Consider the following 17,307-nt stretch of genomic DNA (forward strand, 5'->3'; position numbering starts at 1 on the left):
CAAAGAATGCCTAAAAAATCCAGTGAATCATAATTCTCCTCAAATCCCAGCCAAGTCAATGTTTGTACATTTACCAAATCTACAGACAATGACAAACCAAAATTGAATAAAATCTATCATCCGAGATGCTAAATTTCACTTCCACTTATATTAATAAAAGAAATATTTCCCCACAACCTTCCCACTTCTTGTCTCATCTCAATCATAGCTCCACTTGCTCTCTTTCACCTCAACATGCTTCTTTACTGCTAGATGTAAGATAGAATGCAACATGGCCAACTCCTCGTTAGCACTGAGGAATGATGTGCTTCTCCTTTGCTTAATGCAAGTTTTCTCTTATGCTTTTTCTACTTTGTCCTTTGACCTTATTCAAAGAAATAAATACTCTTAGTGTTTGCTCTTAAGATGAGCAAGTTCTAAAAGATAGAAAATATGAGGAGATTTTAGATATCCGTAGAAGTAAGAAAAACTTTACCACATCTAGCGGACACCTAGACCAGCTGATAGAGTTCCTGCAATAAAACCAGCATTGGAATCATCTCCCAAAAAAACTAAAGAATATTTCTTCGAGTCTGCAAAGCCAGAGTAGTTGGACTAAACAAAAACTAAAATCAAATTCAGTTTCCAATATGCTTTCCTCAAACAAAATGTGAATCAAATCCATATGATTTCATCCTATCTTTTTTTGTAGAAAAAAAATAAAACTGAACAAACCCACTCAGAAAAAACAAAAAAATTCCAGCAAAATCTATTTTCTCAAACAATTAGAAAGTGGAAGAATTGCATATCAAAAGAACTTCTGCAAATCACAGTGAGTAGAGGTCATCAAAAGAGAAATACAGAGGGAGGACCACATATTGCATCCGTCCTCACTTTCTACAACCTGTTCAAAGATGCAATACTTCTTCGTGAGAAAAATCACACATTACAAAACCACAGGTAAAGAGGCCCCTTGTTTAAAAGTAAAAGAGACATACCAAAAAAACGAACTTCAGTCAGGTGGTTCTTGACCAGCGCCACCACCCACATACTCAAATCCTTGAATCAAGCTCTTTAAACTACAACAGAAAACAAATAGAAAATTCTGGTCTGGGCACACTTATCACAGTAGATTACAATAATAAAAAACTCAAAGAAAAATAACTAATACAGAAATAAAAAAACATAACACTAAAGATTCGAATAATCAATTCACAAAAATCATTAAATTAAGAAAAATTCACCGTTAGACAAAAACCACAATCTCCAATTCATGAACTGTGTCTAATCTACGTAGTTTCCACCACTCCTCACATCAGCAACTGCATGGGTTGTATGAGAACAGTTTCTCAAGCATTCCTTCTCACACTGTTCGAAGAAATGTCTCTTGGAACTCGGAAGAGACTCTAATTCAGAGATTTCTGATATGAACCCAGCATGTAATGCAAAAATAAGAAAATGCTCAAGCTTTTACTTAACACATGTATAAGAATGATAAGAAATAAGACTGCATTTGGCACCAAATTTTGACCGGGCCTATCAGCATAAAACACTTCTGATATTTGCTATGATGTGATAATCAACACTGGAGTACAATAGTGCAACTAATCAAATCGAGTGAATCGAATTCACATCATAAATTACAAAAATCAAAGACATATTTCAGTCAAGTGAAACAAAAAAATGATGTAATGCCCCTCATTTGAACACTCCTACAAATTATCCATATATGTGAGAAAAGAACAAAATAATTCTCCCATCCAAACTCATAATTCCCCCATTGAAAATAATTTTATCCATAAGATCAACTATCAAGTTTCAAGACAGGTGAATTCATAAGTTATGTAATGCCAAAAGTAATTGTGGTTACTTCACCAATGAACTTATACTAAAAATCAATTTAAATTGAACTTAAGGAAATATATAGAGCAAAGTAAGATATGTCACCCAACCAGATCAGGAATATTGGCTACGTTTCAGGCCTTAAGGAAGTTTTAAAGGAAAAAAACTGAATCAATTTTTGAAATCAAAGAAACGTAATCACAATATGCACAAAAATCTTCGAAGGAGGAAGGCGCAATCCTAGATTTGTTTTTATTGTAAAAATTAATTAATACTCTAAAAATAAATAATAATATAAATTAAGATAAAATCTTGAAATAAACAACCTAAATCCCAATCAAATCTAAAATTTAAAAAGGTACTAAATAAATATAGTTAAAAACTATCAAAATCTAACAAATCACAATAAAAACTCATAAAATCCTGAACTAATTAAAAATCCGAAAATTCAATAAAAATACCATAAAAATTAATTAATACTCTAAAAATAAATCAAAAATAAAATAAGATAAAATCAAGAAATAAACAACATAAATCCTAATCAAATATAAATTTTAAAATGTATTTTTTTATGAAATTAACCTGAGAATGACACGTGAAATTTTTTTATGAGAATGACACGTCACTGAGAATTAACTTGAGAATGACACGTCACTAAATCAGCCTGATGGAAGTTCTTCTTTTCTAATATATATTGATATTGATTACGACAAATATTTATCCGTGCAACGGGAATATGTATATTGTATTTGATACATCAATTAATCATGAACATGATTATGCATGTTTGTTTAAATCTTAGATAATTAGGGCAAATCTTTAAAATTCGGTTTCAAGATCTGTTTTGGAATTAGGAAACACGTGTCAACAAAAGATAAATTATCTAATTATTTTCTAATATATATTAATATTATATAGAGAAGGAGATGACTGATGCAGTATCTTTGATAATTAGAAAAAATCTTTTAAATTTGAATGGATTATAATCTCAGCATTACATATTTTTTTTTATATTGTGAATCATGAGAAAGAATAAAATGAGAAATCACAGAATTCTTGTAAATATGTAGTAAATTAGGTTTTTTACTGTAACCAACAAAAAAAATTAGGCTTGAGACTTTTCATAATTTAAAGAGATAATAAAAACGGTTTCAAGATTTGTTTTGGAAATAAATTTAGTAAGGAGTAATCTAGGTAAATCTTAGATAATTAGGGCAAATCTAAAATTTAAAAAGGTAATAAATAAATATAGATAAAAACTACGAAAATCTAGCAAATCACAATAAAAAACCCATAAAATCCTAAATTAATTAAAAATCCGAAAATTCAATAAAAATATCATAAAAATTAATTAATACTCTAAAAATAAATAATTAGATCAATTAAGATAAAGTCAAGAAATAAACAACCTAAATTATAATTAAATCTAAAATTTAAAAAGGTAATAAATAAATATAGATAAAAACTACGAAAATCTAGCAAATCACAATAAAAACCCATAAAATCCTAAATTAATTAAAAATCCGAAAATTCAATAAAAATACCATAAAAATTAATTAATACTCTAAAAATAAATAATAAGATAAATTAAGATAAAGTCAAGAAGTAAACAACCTAAATTCTAATTAAATCTAAAATTTAAAAAGGTAATAAATAAATATAGATAAAAACTACGAAAATCTAGCAAATCACAATAAAAACCCATAAAATCCTAAATTAATTAAAAATCCAAAAATTCAATAAAAATTAATTAATACTCTAAAAATAAATAATAAGATAAATTAAGATAAAATCAAGAAATAAACAACCTAAATTCTAATTAAATCTAAAATTTAAAAAGGTAATAAATAAATATAGATAAAAACTACGAAAATCTAGCAAATCACAATAAAAACTCATAAAATCCTGAATTAATTAAAAATCCGAAAATTTAATAAAAATACCATAAAAATTAATTAATACTCTAAAAATAAAATCAAAAATAAATTAAGATAAAATCAAGAAATAAACAACCTCAATCCTAATCAAATCTAAAATTTAAAAATGTATTTTTTATGAGAATTAACCTAAGAATGACACGTGGAATTTTTTTTATGAGAATTAATGTGAGAATGACACGTCACTAAGAATTAACGTGAGAACGACACGTCACTAAATCAGCCTGATGGGAGTTCTTCTTTTCTAATATATATTGATATTGATTGATATTGATTTGACTATTAACCTTATTCTAATTAAAATTATATCCCATTTCTATTTTGACTTCGCGCTAAAGTGTAATTAAGAACAAGAAAAGTAAATTCGTTTTGAACACAAAAAACAGAGGTTGGGCTGCTATGCATCTTCGCTTTATTAACCTGACAAATTAGCTTATGAAACACCACCAAATTTTCCCATTATTTTGAAACTTGTTCACCTAACCATCTCAAGAAATACAAGTCAAACACACATCACCTACGTTAATTACTCTTATTATTATTAATCATTATTCTTGTCAATGAACTTATTCATTTGCTAAAATCCATACTGATGAGGAGCTTATTCGAATTAAACATAACAAAGACTCGAACAAACAAAAATTTCATCCCAACATTAAAAACATGTATATTTTATCAAATTGGACTTTTATAAAAATCGTAAGTATTACCTACTTAAACAATTATGTTCGAGCTAGATATAATTGTTATGGACGGTGAAACTCTCCTTAAAAGACGCAACAACATATATTCACATTGACTCGAACTTGACTTATACGTGAAACATATAAACCTGGTTAACTTTTATTTAGAGTAATAAGTTTACTTATTGATTGATCATGTAAAGCCAATTAATTTTTTGCTTCAACTTTTGACTACATGTATAGAATTTGTGTTGTGTACACCTTTTTCTTGTTGAAATAAATATTAGAAATAAAATATGAATGGAAAAAGGGACCCTAGGAGTTTCAAACAATTAGCCAATGATAAATAGATAAAACATAACCAAAGGTTGACCCAGTTGGAATCACATTCTCGACTTTGGATCTCTTCTCAAAGAGTTATGTAGAAAGATTAAGAAAAAATTACTCTTTTACAAAGTATGTATAAGACTTGACACTAATAGGTTCAAGAGTATTTCCCATAGAGAATTTGACTAGCTCTTAGGTGCTCTGATTCTTAGTGAAAAAGTTGCTTTCGACTTTTGAACTTGTTGCTTGAATGCTTAGTGATCAGGGGCGATCCGACCAAACCTACCCAGGAGGGGGTAGCAGAGGAGGGAGGACGGAAGAGACATGGTGCCGAGGATGACCGGGGGTGAAGCGAGCTAAAGGGAGGGGGTGGTGATCTTCGCCGGTTCGAGGTGAGCCCAGGAGGGGGTCCTGCAAGGCACTCCAATGCTTAAGTTAGCCTGGGTATCGAGTGATCAAGCAGTTAAGTGTAGAGAGAGTAAAGATTCATTAGTTACCTTGGCCCCCCGCGGTGAAGGGCATTTTTATATCAGAGAGAGAGGCTAGTGTAGCTCTTAATAGGAGTAATGAGGACCTCATATCAGGAGTAGCTCTCCACCGTTGGATCTGCATGTCGTATATGTCAGCCTAAGTGATCTTGCGGTCCAAGGATTTTAGTAACTGTTGACTAGGCCTCGAGCCTCAATCCCATGCTCAAGTCCTAGGGCGTAGGACCCAGGATGTGACAACTGAGTTGATTCGAACCTCACCTCCTGTCATGGTGAGTTGCTGGTGACTTCTCCATCGCCTAGGGTCGACTAAATAGTTGTCCCGAAGGGTGTTCGGGTAATCAGCACCTGGCCGCTCTGTGACGTCTTCAGTTGTCCCCGACTGTGATGTCTTATGTCGTCCCACACTGTGATGTCTTCAGTCGTCCCACAGTGTGATGTCTTCAGTCATCCCTCACTGTGATGTCTTCAGTCGTCCCACCCCTCACCAGTCATTTCACCCGTCACCAGTCACCCATATAACGGTCCTGCACTCGGCCTCTTGGGGTGGTCGTCCCGTTCTGGCGTAGGGGGGTTAGGTATTTTATCGATTCCCAGAACACTAGTCCCCTAGTTCTGGTCCACTGTGTCAGTGGAGCGAGAACTAATAATATGGTCATCCCACTCTAGCGTAAGGGGGGTTTGGGTACTTTACCGATTCCCTAAACACTTAGAAAATTGAAAGAATTGTTGTTTTTATCCTACACTTAAATTTTCCTTATATACTCCTTTTCGTAGATAGTTGGACATTGCATCTTATTGTTGCTTGATCGTCCACGCTCTTGCCAAGTACAAACAATCACTTGCTTTGCATTTAACGCTCTTGCTCATTATTGTACTTCCTGTAGAGAAGATATTTAAAAAGGTGATTCGAGTGTTAGATAAGTTTTCTCAAGCAGTGAATCTTTCCACTTTGAGTAAAAGTTTAGGTTCGGTAGGTAATTGTCTGATTTGACTTGATATGACAATATTGTACTTTCACCTTTTCTTCTTTATGCAACTTACTGCTTTGTAGCTCACGTGATAACTTCTCTTTTATCGAGCCATTTATCACTTTAGGGCTTGCTTTTACTTCTTCAACGAACCTTGTTTTTTTCTTTAGAAGAGTATAACAGTCCTTTTTATTGACTGGTCAACTTATCTCTAGACGATGCAAGCTTCATATCATACTTGTGCTTTAAGAAGACAATCCTAACACCTAAACTAGTTTTTAGGGTGAGTTAGCCCAAGTTCTAATTATTATTTTTTTACATCGGAAACATAAATTGCACCCGCCAAGAATCGATCCCTGGACCTCACCCTACCCAACCTATATGTTCCCAGCTGCTATCCTACGGGGACACCGAGTTCTAAATTTTAATTCTAGCTTTAAATTGCCATTGCTATGTTAGTTTTGGAAACTCTAGCGAAAAAGCCTGATATTTTTCTTAGCTTCATTTTTGTCGTTTTCCCCTCAATACACCCTGATGAAACCCATTGGTAAATAAAATACCATAAAGTAAATGATTCTAGAAGCATGATGGAAGCTTTGTTTGCATTAACATCGAGCAATCACTTATTGGGTTAATCAATCAGATAATTTACTATCTAGCCATGTATGTGTGTGAAGTTGTGTAAAATGTAATTCTAATCCAATGGAGCAAAATTACTAATCTGAAGAAAAAAAATTAATTTGTATGCATCAACAATATAACCAGTTTTTTTAGAAAGAAAAAACATTTTATTAGATGGAATTGTTGATAGTACAAGCAGCACTCAATAAAGTGAGCATAATTCTTAATATTACATAACAAAATCTAATAAAAACAATATAGGACGAACTAAATTGCTACCCGATAATTCATTGAGTAAAAGACCTTTGTAGTTAGTGCACCGAAAGATAAATCTATAGCAACCCAGCACCTAATAAGCACCTTCCTTGCGCAAAATGCAGGATAAACCCCAAGCAACATTGCTAAGAACCCAAACTCGGATCAGGCACCAAACAACAAACGAGAGTCGAGAAGGGGCATCCGTCAGGGACTATGATGCTGCGAAGAACCATCCACATATATACCCATCAAAAATAGAGCTCATATCACTATTGTAGGGACGCAAATCAGCACGAGATATCAACCATAAACGAAAGCATAAAACCAGCCCAATATAAGGGGCGTGTCGTGCGGTCTAGTTCGGTCGGACCAGCATACAAGACAACGAGAACATATCAAATCCTCAACCACCCAAACCCAAAAACCCAGATCAGTCGCCGACGACCCCAATTTGCGAACCATTGGCCCAGATCTGCTACCGTTGACCCCGAGCAACACGCGATCCATGACAAGCACACCGGCTGCACCGCACCTTCAACCATTACTCCACCAAACAACACCTTGCAAACAGAACTGAAAGAAGCGCCATATTTTCCGCCTACGCTAAAATTGCTAGAATGTGGAGGACAAGAAATAAAAAATAAGCACTTGGAAGACACCAAAACCAAATCCGAGAAGAGCAGATCTGGAGCACCAGGAGGAGGGGGAGGTAAGGTCCAACGTCAAACACCCATGGCTGGGACCGGATTCGTTCTCAAAGCCAAAACTCTCTACGAACACAACGACAACAACAAACCTACATCGTCTCCTCCACTAACGACATTTTATATTTCTTCATTTACTTTTTATTGCAACTCAAGCAGTCACAATGTAACCCTAACAGACTTATACCTTCTCTTCTCTATTCTTTCTCTCCCTTTTTTCTCTTTGCATTCCTTGTGTTCACAATAAAATAAAAGTGAGTGAAAATGAGATGAAAGAGAAACAGAAATATGTAAGAATCAGAACTATTTTTTAACTCTTGTTTCTTTTCTTTTTCGATAAAAGTGGTTATTAATAATACAACAGCCTACTTAATAATTCTTTTTCTGACTCAATAATTCTTTTTTTTTTACCAACAAATCTAGTATGATAGATAGTTGAGCTTCTTACACATTTAGTTAAAATGTCGATTTTTACGCATTGTGTATAGAGAAAGATTTATTGGAAGAGACTAGCTTAATTAATGTAATTTAAAATCCTCAAAAATTAGTCTCATAATTATTAACTGTGACTATACATTTGGTGAAAAAAAGCTTGAGAAAAAATCTCATGTATTATAAAATTATATAGATATACCAATCAACATGGATGTTTTGGTTGATGATTGAAGTTAAATATTTGAAAATCCCCCAAAAGACAATGGATTCTTATGTACGGAGCTATTGTTTTTTATAAAACAGTAAATCTTACAACGCAAGCACTTTAGATTATCATAATTACATGCATGGTATTTGGGCATGGTGGTTTAATTTTGAGTCACAACAATTTTATTTAGAGGGATAGAATATCATGATGGCACAAAAAACTTACAGGTGTGGGCTATAGACAACCAACCAGGTTGTCTTTATAATTTCCACGTTTCTTTCTCTCCAAATCACACACCACTATTTAGGGCCTTCTTTTTCTCTCTGCTATTTTTCTAACATCTTCACCACCAATTTTCAGTTCCATGATTTTCACCATCCTTCCCTTTTCTCTCTCACTTTCTGTGTACTTTCATGTGTTACCAGATTGTCTTTTATAGATTCTTCTCAATTCAGTTCTTTCTCCCCTACCAAGTTGTTTCACTCAGAAAACACCCTTTTGAGGTTTAAGGGATTGTACAAGGTGATCCTTTATAAATTGGTTTTTTCTTTTCTTTTCTCTCCATTGAAATTCTCAGCTGAGAAAGCAAGAGGGTTGGTTCTTAGCTTGGATCAGATGGATTTGCCAACTGGGTTTAGGTTTCACCCAACTGATGAAGAGCTTATCAGTCAGTACCTTTACAAAAAGGTTACTGACACAAATTTTTCTTCTATAGCCATTGGAGATGTGGATTTGAACAGGTCTGAGCCTTGGGATTTGCCATGTAAGTATCAAAAACAGAAAACAAAAAATCCAGCCTATTTTAATTTTTGGTTAAAAGTCGCCACAAATCTGAGTGTCTGTTGTGTGTCGGCGAATGTCTCTCAGCATCATTATTCATGTCCATTTTCTTTGGTTATCTGATGTGTGCATTTTTGGTTGCAGGTAAAGCTAAAATGGGGGAGAAAGAGTGGTACTTTTTCTGTGTGAAGGACAGAAAATACCCAACTGGGCTAAGGACAAACAGAGCAACTGAAGCAGGGTACTGGAAGGCCACAGGGAAAGATAAAGAGATTTACAGAGGAAAATCTCTCGTTGGAATGAAGAAAACTCTGGTTTTCTACAAAGGAAGAGCACCTAAAGGTGAAAAATCCAACTGGGTCATGCATGAGTACAGGCTTGAGGGTAAATTCTCTGTTCCCAACCTCCCCAAAACTGCAAAGGTAATTAATCTGGATACCCCTTTTTCCCTATGTTCTAGTGTGTCTTAAAATTCAGGTTAGGCCTAACTTTACCGATTAGGCATAACCCGAAACCCGAATTCTAATATTGTATCATAGCCTCTGACACACGAGAATTCTGATTGCAGAACGAGTGGGTGCTGTGCAGGGTGTTTCACAAGATTGCAGCAGGAAAGAAGACCAATATTTCTGGGATAATGAGATTGGGATCTTTTGGAAATGAATTGGGTTCCTTTGTTCTTCCACCCTTGACAGAAACACCACCTTCCATTGTTGACAAGACCAAACCACAGCGCGAATCGGCTTACGTGCCCTGCTTCTCCAATCCTATTGATGATGATGATGATCAAAGAATCCAAGGTGGGATCTTTGATTCCTTCAGCAACTCAACTCTTCCAAGAACCCCACTCTCTACTGGTGGTAATTCTTCATTCTTCTCTGCTCAAGGGGTTCAAGCCCCATCAAATTTGCCATCACCGGGTTCTGTGTACAGCATCCAGGACCAGACGATCCTCACAGCTTTACTTGATAACCATGGATCATACTTGAGGAACAGTTTCAATTTCAAACCAGAAGAGGATCAAACAGATGTGAACACTGGATTCTCTTCTTCTGTTGTGACAAATCAGCAGTATCCACCTGCTCCAGCTGCAGCACCAATGGACCTAGCTAGCTTGTGGGGTTACTAAATTGAAAAAGAAAACCAACTTTTCAGCTGAAAAGAATTTGGGAAAAGAACTTCAATTATTAGTTTATTCTCTGGATTTGATGTTGTTATTGTTATTGTTATTGTTTATTACTTGTCTGTCTAGTTTTTAAGAATTACTGTCAAGTTACGCTGTTTTGGTCCTTTTGATACTTCAGGTTTGCTATGCTCATCATTATTGTGTACCAGTTTGGATAACTAGAATGAGACATTATTGTTGATGATCTTATTAATTTGTTTCTTGATTCTGTCGACTAGAATGGAGAGAATGACATTTGCTTCTGGTGATATTATATTTGAATTGCAATGTTGTAAATTATTGAATGTGGGGGCTACTGAATCTAGTACGGTATTTGATTGAAGAAATTAAATCTTTCAAGTTTCAATTCTCTCTGTCCTTGCTGTAAACACGTGCATGCTCATCCTTTGACATGGACACAAATTTATTAACAAAAGTTATCTGCATTGCCATTGAGTGAAGCTCCAATTGATATGATTCAAGGACCTTGAAATATTGAAGCTCCTCTCTCTCTCCCTTCCCTTTCATGCGCGTGTATGGATGGTAGGATATGACATGATATGACAGTTTGTTTCATTGTCAAAAACATACTCAAAACCCAATCAATATGAAGGCATACTCTACTAATAATGTTGAAATTTCACAATGTTATTATTATTATATTAGTTCATCTGAATTAGGAGGCGTACAATTATTGACATTGTTATAAAACCTCACATTGATTAAAAGTATGGCAAAATAAATATTTACAAAGGTAGAGTAACAATATATTTTTTTTGGGTAAAATTGCATCAAATCTGAATTCTATAGATAGTTTAATTTCCTTCTTTTTTTTTTATTCCATTGGAAGTTGCTTCTCATGTTAATTTTATTTTGGGTTGTCGACCCATGAAAAAATTTGGGTTAAATACCCTATTGTCCAATCACATTAAAGATAAGTAAGTTGAAATTTCTATATTTTATCTATTAATTTATTTATAAAAAATCTCATCGATCCATTAAGTTGTGGGTTAGTAACTCACATGAGTCATTTACCTCTTTTATTTTAAGCATTAAGAAAAGAGTGTTCAGAATATATCTTAGAACTCGGTTCATGACACAGAATAAAATGTTTTCCCTAAAGTACTCTGGAACTTACGATTCAAAAAGCAAGAGAAAATAAATTTTGCAAATATATGCTAAATGTGACTTATAATGAAGCCAGCCATCAGGAAATCAAGTAGAGAGAGTATAAAATAAACATATTACTAGATATTATACCCGTGCGTTGCACGGGTTTACTTACAATATTTTTTAACATTATATATAAATTATTATAGTTTAAATAAATATTTTTTTTAATTATAATTGTAAATAAACTATGTTAAGACATTTTAATAAATATTATTAGATTTTTTGTATAAATAATTAATATTACTCAAATTTTATTATTGATATTTAATTATTAGCATAGAAGTGATTTTTAGAAATAAAAAATTATGAAAAATTATTAAGTGATTTTCAATCTGCTTCATCCTCTCTCTCATCTTTACATCTTCAATCGGTGTTTCCTGTATCTGTCTCTCTCAAGCTTCAATCTACTCTCTCTCATCTTTACATCTTCAATCGGCGTTTCCTTTCTCTGTCTCTCTCAAGCTTCAATCTACTTCATCCTCATCTTTTTTAACAATGGTGTTTAAAGTTCGTATCTTTTGGTCCCAAAACCCAGTTTGCATTTCTTATTTGGCAATAACTTTGAGGAAGCCACTAGAATAGTGGATCAAAGAGGAGTCTAGATGATTTCAATTCAATGGCAGGGTCGACCTCTGCAGTCACTGCAGGTCTCGCTTTTCCCCATATCAGTCGCAAGGAACCCTAATTTTGAGCCGCCAACCCATCTATTTCCCCTAATTGAAGGAATCCCATAAATTTCTCCACAATCACTCTAGGTACCTCAAATTTCTCATATTCATAATAACCATTTCAGTTACATCTTCAAATTAGGTAATTTATTTATTTTCAAAAATTTATTTCTGTTGCAGGATCAACCAAAGATATCCTTGACCTGCAATTCCAATTTGAGTTCAAAAATTCGACTGCAAAATTGAATCTGTTACAGTTTCAAATAGGATCAACTTCAAAGTAGACCCATATCTTCTGATTAATTTGTTCTCAATTTCCACAGTTTTCTTCCCCTATTTGTTCTTATCTGACCTCATCTTTCTGAACTGAGTTTTTTAATACGGTGTTGCTCAATTTTTAATACGGTGTTGCTTCTATTAAATTTTGTGGTAGGAGACTCAAAAGTTCACAAGGAGGACGCAAAGTCAATGAGCTACAAGGTAATATCTTAAATCTATGGGAGAAACTTAGGTGCAGTTGTATACCTGCTGTTGGTACTGTTTGCTAATAGGAATAAAACACGTGGATTATAATTAAACCTCACCAAAATCTAATTATATTAAATTTCACACCGTTACCCTCCGTTATCTCTTAAAAATGGTTTCTTTCTCCCCCTTTTCACTCTGCCTCCCACCACAACAATCACCTTCTGGCTTCTGTACACCGATTACGGCAAACACGCTGGTCGTTGGGCATGTCTTCATTTGTGATTCTGCATTCACGCTGCTTCTTTCCTTCCCCTTCTTCCAAGCCTTCCATTCACTCTCTCTCTCTCTCTAACTTCACGTTATGCAGCAGACCCATTTCATATTGAGGTTATGCAGCAGACCCATTTATTGTTTTATGTGGAAAAGTTATAATTTGTTTGCCTGGAAGGGTTTGTAATTGGAAACGGAACGTGGGTACTTGAGCATTATGTTATTGTTTGAGCAGATCTGTGGGTGGAAGGAAGGTTTATGGAAGAATTGGAATCCATGATTAAAGGGAAGGTTTTAGATTTCTGTTGCCGGTGTTTGGCGTCAGAAGTCAAAACCCCTTCAATTTGAAGATCTGTGACAGAGCAGAGTAAAATTTGAAACTAAAATTCAAATGCAGCTGGGGTACTGAAGAGGAAAATCACACAAGGAAGGTGGTAGTTGAAGGCCTATAAGCTTTTGATATTAAAAGCTTTGAGAGTGAATTTGGACCTTTGCCGCTGTGATGGTACCTGAGCTGGGCAAGGGCACTTGAATGTGTTGCAAGTCTATTATTGAGCAGAAGGGTGTGTCCAAATGCAGCTTGTGGCACTTTGAAGAGGAAAATCACCCAAAGAAGGTGGCAGTGGTTAGCAAAGTGTATGGTAGTGTTAGAAACCTCTTTAAGTGTGCGGCTGCAATTATCACAATTATGGACCTCTTCCTATTTTTTGCTGGTTTAATTGGCTGTAGTTTTTTTCATTGGCTGTAGATTTTTTTCTCTTTTTATTAGTTAGAATGAACTATGGTAGTGTATGTTCTATGTAATGTAGGCTCTTTTGTACCAAATGGCAAGTGATATGGCTATATCATTAGCATGTAATGAAATGATTTTTATTTTCTATGATGAATGAGAATGGAAATTGATTTATATCCAGCAAAGTGGTTCATTGTAAGCCTTTATTTGTTAACTTCCAATTACATGAGACAAAGCCAAGCAAAATGCTTTGTTAGAGTTAACATGAGTCACTTCATCCTCAATATTATCCTTCCATTTAACTACATAAACAGATAATATATTAAATATAAAATTATTGTATTCTTGGCTCAACAATTTATAAACAAAGGAATAACATGTAGTACTAATGAAAGTTAATAGTGCATAAACATAGGCTTTGGTTTGAAAAAAAAAAGGTTTCCGCTTCCGTTTTTAGATCAAGCACATGGATTGAATTCATACATTTCCATGTAATACTATTTGATTTTCATGGAGTAATAGTATTTGATTTTCATAAAAGTGAATGAATGCTCATGCTATCTGTGCTTTGCAAAGACTAAAAGAAAAAACCTCCTGAAATATGAATACTTTGTAATTGGAATTGGTGCAAGAAAATAATTCCAATTAAAAGAAAACCCCCAGAATTGTATTAAAAAAGAATACATACCATTGGAATCAGAAATAACAGGTTCATCCCCTTTCTCTGTAGCTACAGCCCATGTATTCATTGTTGTTAAGTGTTAACTCTGTGAAGCAAAGAGAACTTTGTGATTGCAGAAGACAGAACGTTTCTTTTGATTCCCACAGCGTGAAGAACAGAGAAGATTAAGCGTTGAAGAAAAACGTGGGGAGCAGGTTAGTAAAAGGGAAAAGGGCAAAACGTGGGGAGTGAATTACACAGCGTGAATGCAGAATCACAAATGAAGACATGCCCAACGACCAGCGTGTTTGCCGTAATCGGTGTACAGAAGCCAGAAGGTGATTGTTGTGGTGGGAGGCAGAGTGAAAAGGGGGAGAAAGAAACCATTTTTAAGAGATAACGGAGGGTAACGGTGTGAAATTTAATATAATTAGATTTTGGTGAGGTTTAATTATAATCCACGTGTTTTATTCCTATTAGCAAACAACACCAACAACAGGTATACAACTGCACCTAAGTTTTCCCCTAAATCTATTGTATCCAAATTGCAACAAATGTAATTTCTTTACCTCTTTGACAACAATGGCGCTAACTGCATTGTAATGCCTTTGTTGTGAGCATTTGTATTGATTTATGAATGAAATTCGTCTTATTAAAGTTTTCCAATTCATGATGTTTCAATTAAGTTTTACTTATTCATTATGGGAAGGTATAGTTTTTCTTATCAATTGAGTTGATGCATATATAATATACTTATTTTTGCATTAATGTAATATCGCATAGCATAGCATGTTTGAAAGCATAATGGGCCGCTGTAAAAAATAGTATATGCAGAGGCTAGACTGTGCCAAAGAATAGTTGAAGGATGAGAAGGCTAAATTTGAGTCCAGAAAACATTTAGATAGATCTGTATCTATTCAAATTTGTTATATTGTTGGTCTATCATACACTATGTTGCACGGGTACGCCAAAATTGGCAGAGTACCCGTACCGGGTACGCAGTGGGTACGCCGTGGGTACGTACCTGGTACATACCTGGTACATACCCAAAAGCATCGCCAAACAAAAAAAACCGGGTACGGCGTGGGTACGTTTTGGGTACTCCGTGAGTACGTTCTGGGTACATCGAGGGTACGCCGGATAAGTTTTTTTTTTTTAAATGAAAAATGTTCAAAACTATGTCGTTTTGTAGTTTTTTATGTAATTTTAAAAATTAAAAAATTTATTCTCAATTTATTCAAACGACCAAAACCTAATTTACCTTTCATTCTTTCTAACATACGACTGCTATGAAGAATGAAGAGAGAGAGTCGATCACGTTCTTCTTCCCCCCATCATGCCACCATTGAATCCACCGTTCTGTGATGACTTTCATGTTGGTCTTTGCTATGAGTATTAGCCAAAAAATACGAGTATTGTACATTAAGAGATTTGATATTCTTAATTAATAATATTGTATATAACCGGCGTACCCGTACCCTGTTTTTTCAAAAAATGGCGTACCCCGTACCCGTACCGGTACCGGTACCGTACCCGTATCCGTGCAACATAGATCATACACTATTGAACTATTTTTTCCCTTCATAATAAAATTATACTATCATACAACGTTTTACTTCTTTGATTGACTGTTCTGAAATGAATGGAAGAGGATTATGGATCCCCATTAGATTATAATCAAATTTATTTTTTGTATTTTTTTCTTTTGTCTCTTCTTAGGCTTTCCGTTTGAAAAACAAAGGGAAATACTAGATAATTGAATCACAATCTAAATCTAATTGTGTTCCCTAATAAAATATCATCTAAGAAAATATCTTTGTTATACATACAGGTTAAACCATAGCAGCAAATATCAAGCATTGTGGCTCCATGGCCGGTGAATATTGTAAGAAGATCATACTTCTGCAAGGTACCATTATGTGTAATGGCTAGAAGGGTAGGATTGTTGAAGATTTGATGTTTGAGTGAACTTATTTGGTTTCCTACTTAAATTCTATATAATAAGCATAGGTATCTGTTTAACTTAACACTAAAATCTTCTATTTCTATTTAGTTTTCAGGGGATTTTATGTTTATCTTAACTAATCTTCAGGACTTGCTTTTTTTAAATCTAATGAAAAACATTGGTTCTGTGTCAAAAAGCTATTGATCTAATTCAATATTGTAATATATGATCATTTGATGTAAAAAAATTTAAGGGAATGAAGACAACATATAATTTAAATTTTTCTCTTGAAGACTGTCATATTTTCATGTCCTCCTCAAAGTCAATTGTTTTCAATGAATTGCTTGAATCAGATGTTTCCAGGTCTTTGAGTGGGATGGAGAGATTTGATGGAACACCCCGATTTCCAGGTGTCACTTTAGTAACTCAAAAATAAACTTTACGCGAAAAACAGGTATATTTTTTTTCTTTTTAATAAAGCGATAGAAAAATAAAGGCATGACCCAGCAAACTAAACTAACCGATGTACAACATATATAAACATGTACAGCCTCAGCTGCACTCTCACGTCACGCGCACTCGCAGTGACTCCAAAGTAGTGTGCCCGTAGGCAAATATGTACAGATCCAGAAGTGTGAGTAAAAGTCATAATTACAATCCTCCAAGAGTAAGTCGGCCTCAAAATGGCCTCAGCAAAGACCCCTATGGTCCGACTGACTCACTGTGATCCCTCAGTAAGAGAACCACACAAAAAGCCATGCGTCGGGAACCTACCCTGTCCCAAAAGCAAAACGAATCAGAGCTCTACACAAAATATGACGTTGTCTAAACCTACCCTCCCAATACCACTCAAAGCTCCTCCTCCTCCTCCTCGTCGCTCGGCGAGTAGCTGTCGACGTCGGTGTCGGAGTCAGAGTCCACCGTGCTCATCTCGGTATCCAAGTCCACGACCTCCTTCCTAACTGTCCTGCGAACAACCCTAGTCGAGCCC

At 34.6% G+C, this 17,307-nt stretch overlaps 1 protein-coding gene and 1 long non-coding RNA gene across 2 annotated transcripts; both read left to right on the forward strand.

Moving 5' to 3' along the window:
- Positions 1-8,673: 8,673 nt before the first annotated feature.
- Positions 8,674-10,606, forward strand: LOC130743873 (NAC domain-containing protein 100-like). Its single transcript, XM_057596113.1, has 3 exons — positions 8,674-9,216; positions 9,378-9,655; positions 9,802-10,606. Exons 1-3 carry the CDS (start codon positions 9,069-9,071, stop codon positions 10,360-10,362), a joined length of 987 nt encoding a protein of 328 aa, XP_057452096.1. The 5' UTR covers positions 8,674-9,068; the 3' UTR covers positions 10,363-10,606.
- A 1,330-nt stretch (positions 10,607-11,936) lies between these two features.
- Positions 11,937-13,890, forward strand: LOC130743940 (uncharacterized). The gene is made up of 2 exons (XR_009021493.1): positions 11,937-12,326; positions 12,420-13,890. It is a non-coding gene; the product is annotated as an uncharacterized LOC130743940 (long non-coding RNA).
- Positions 13,891-17,307: the final 3,417 nt, after the last annotated feature.

Source organism: Lotus japonicus, chromosome 1 (assembly GCF_012489685.1).
Source record: "Lotus japonicus ecotype B-129 chromosome 1, LjGifu_v1.2".
NCBI lineage: Eukaryota > Viridiplantae > Streptophyta > Magnoliopsida > Fabales > Fabaceae > Lotus > Lotus japonicus.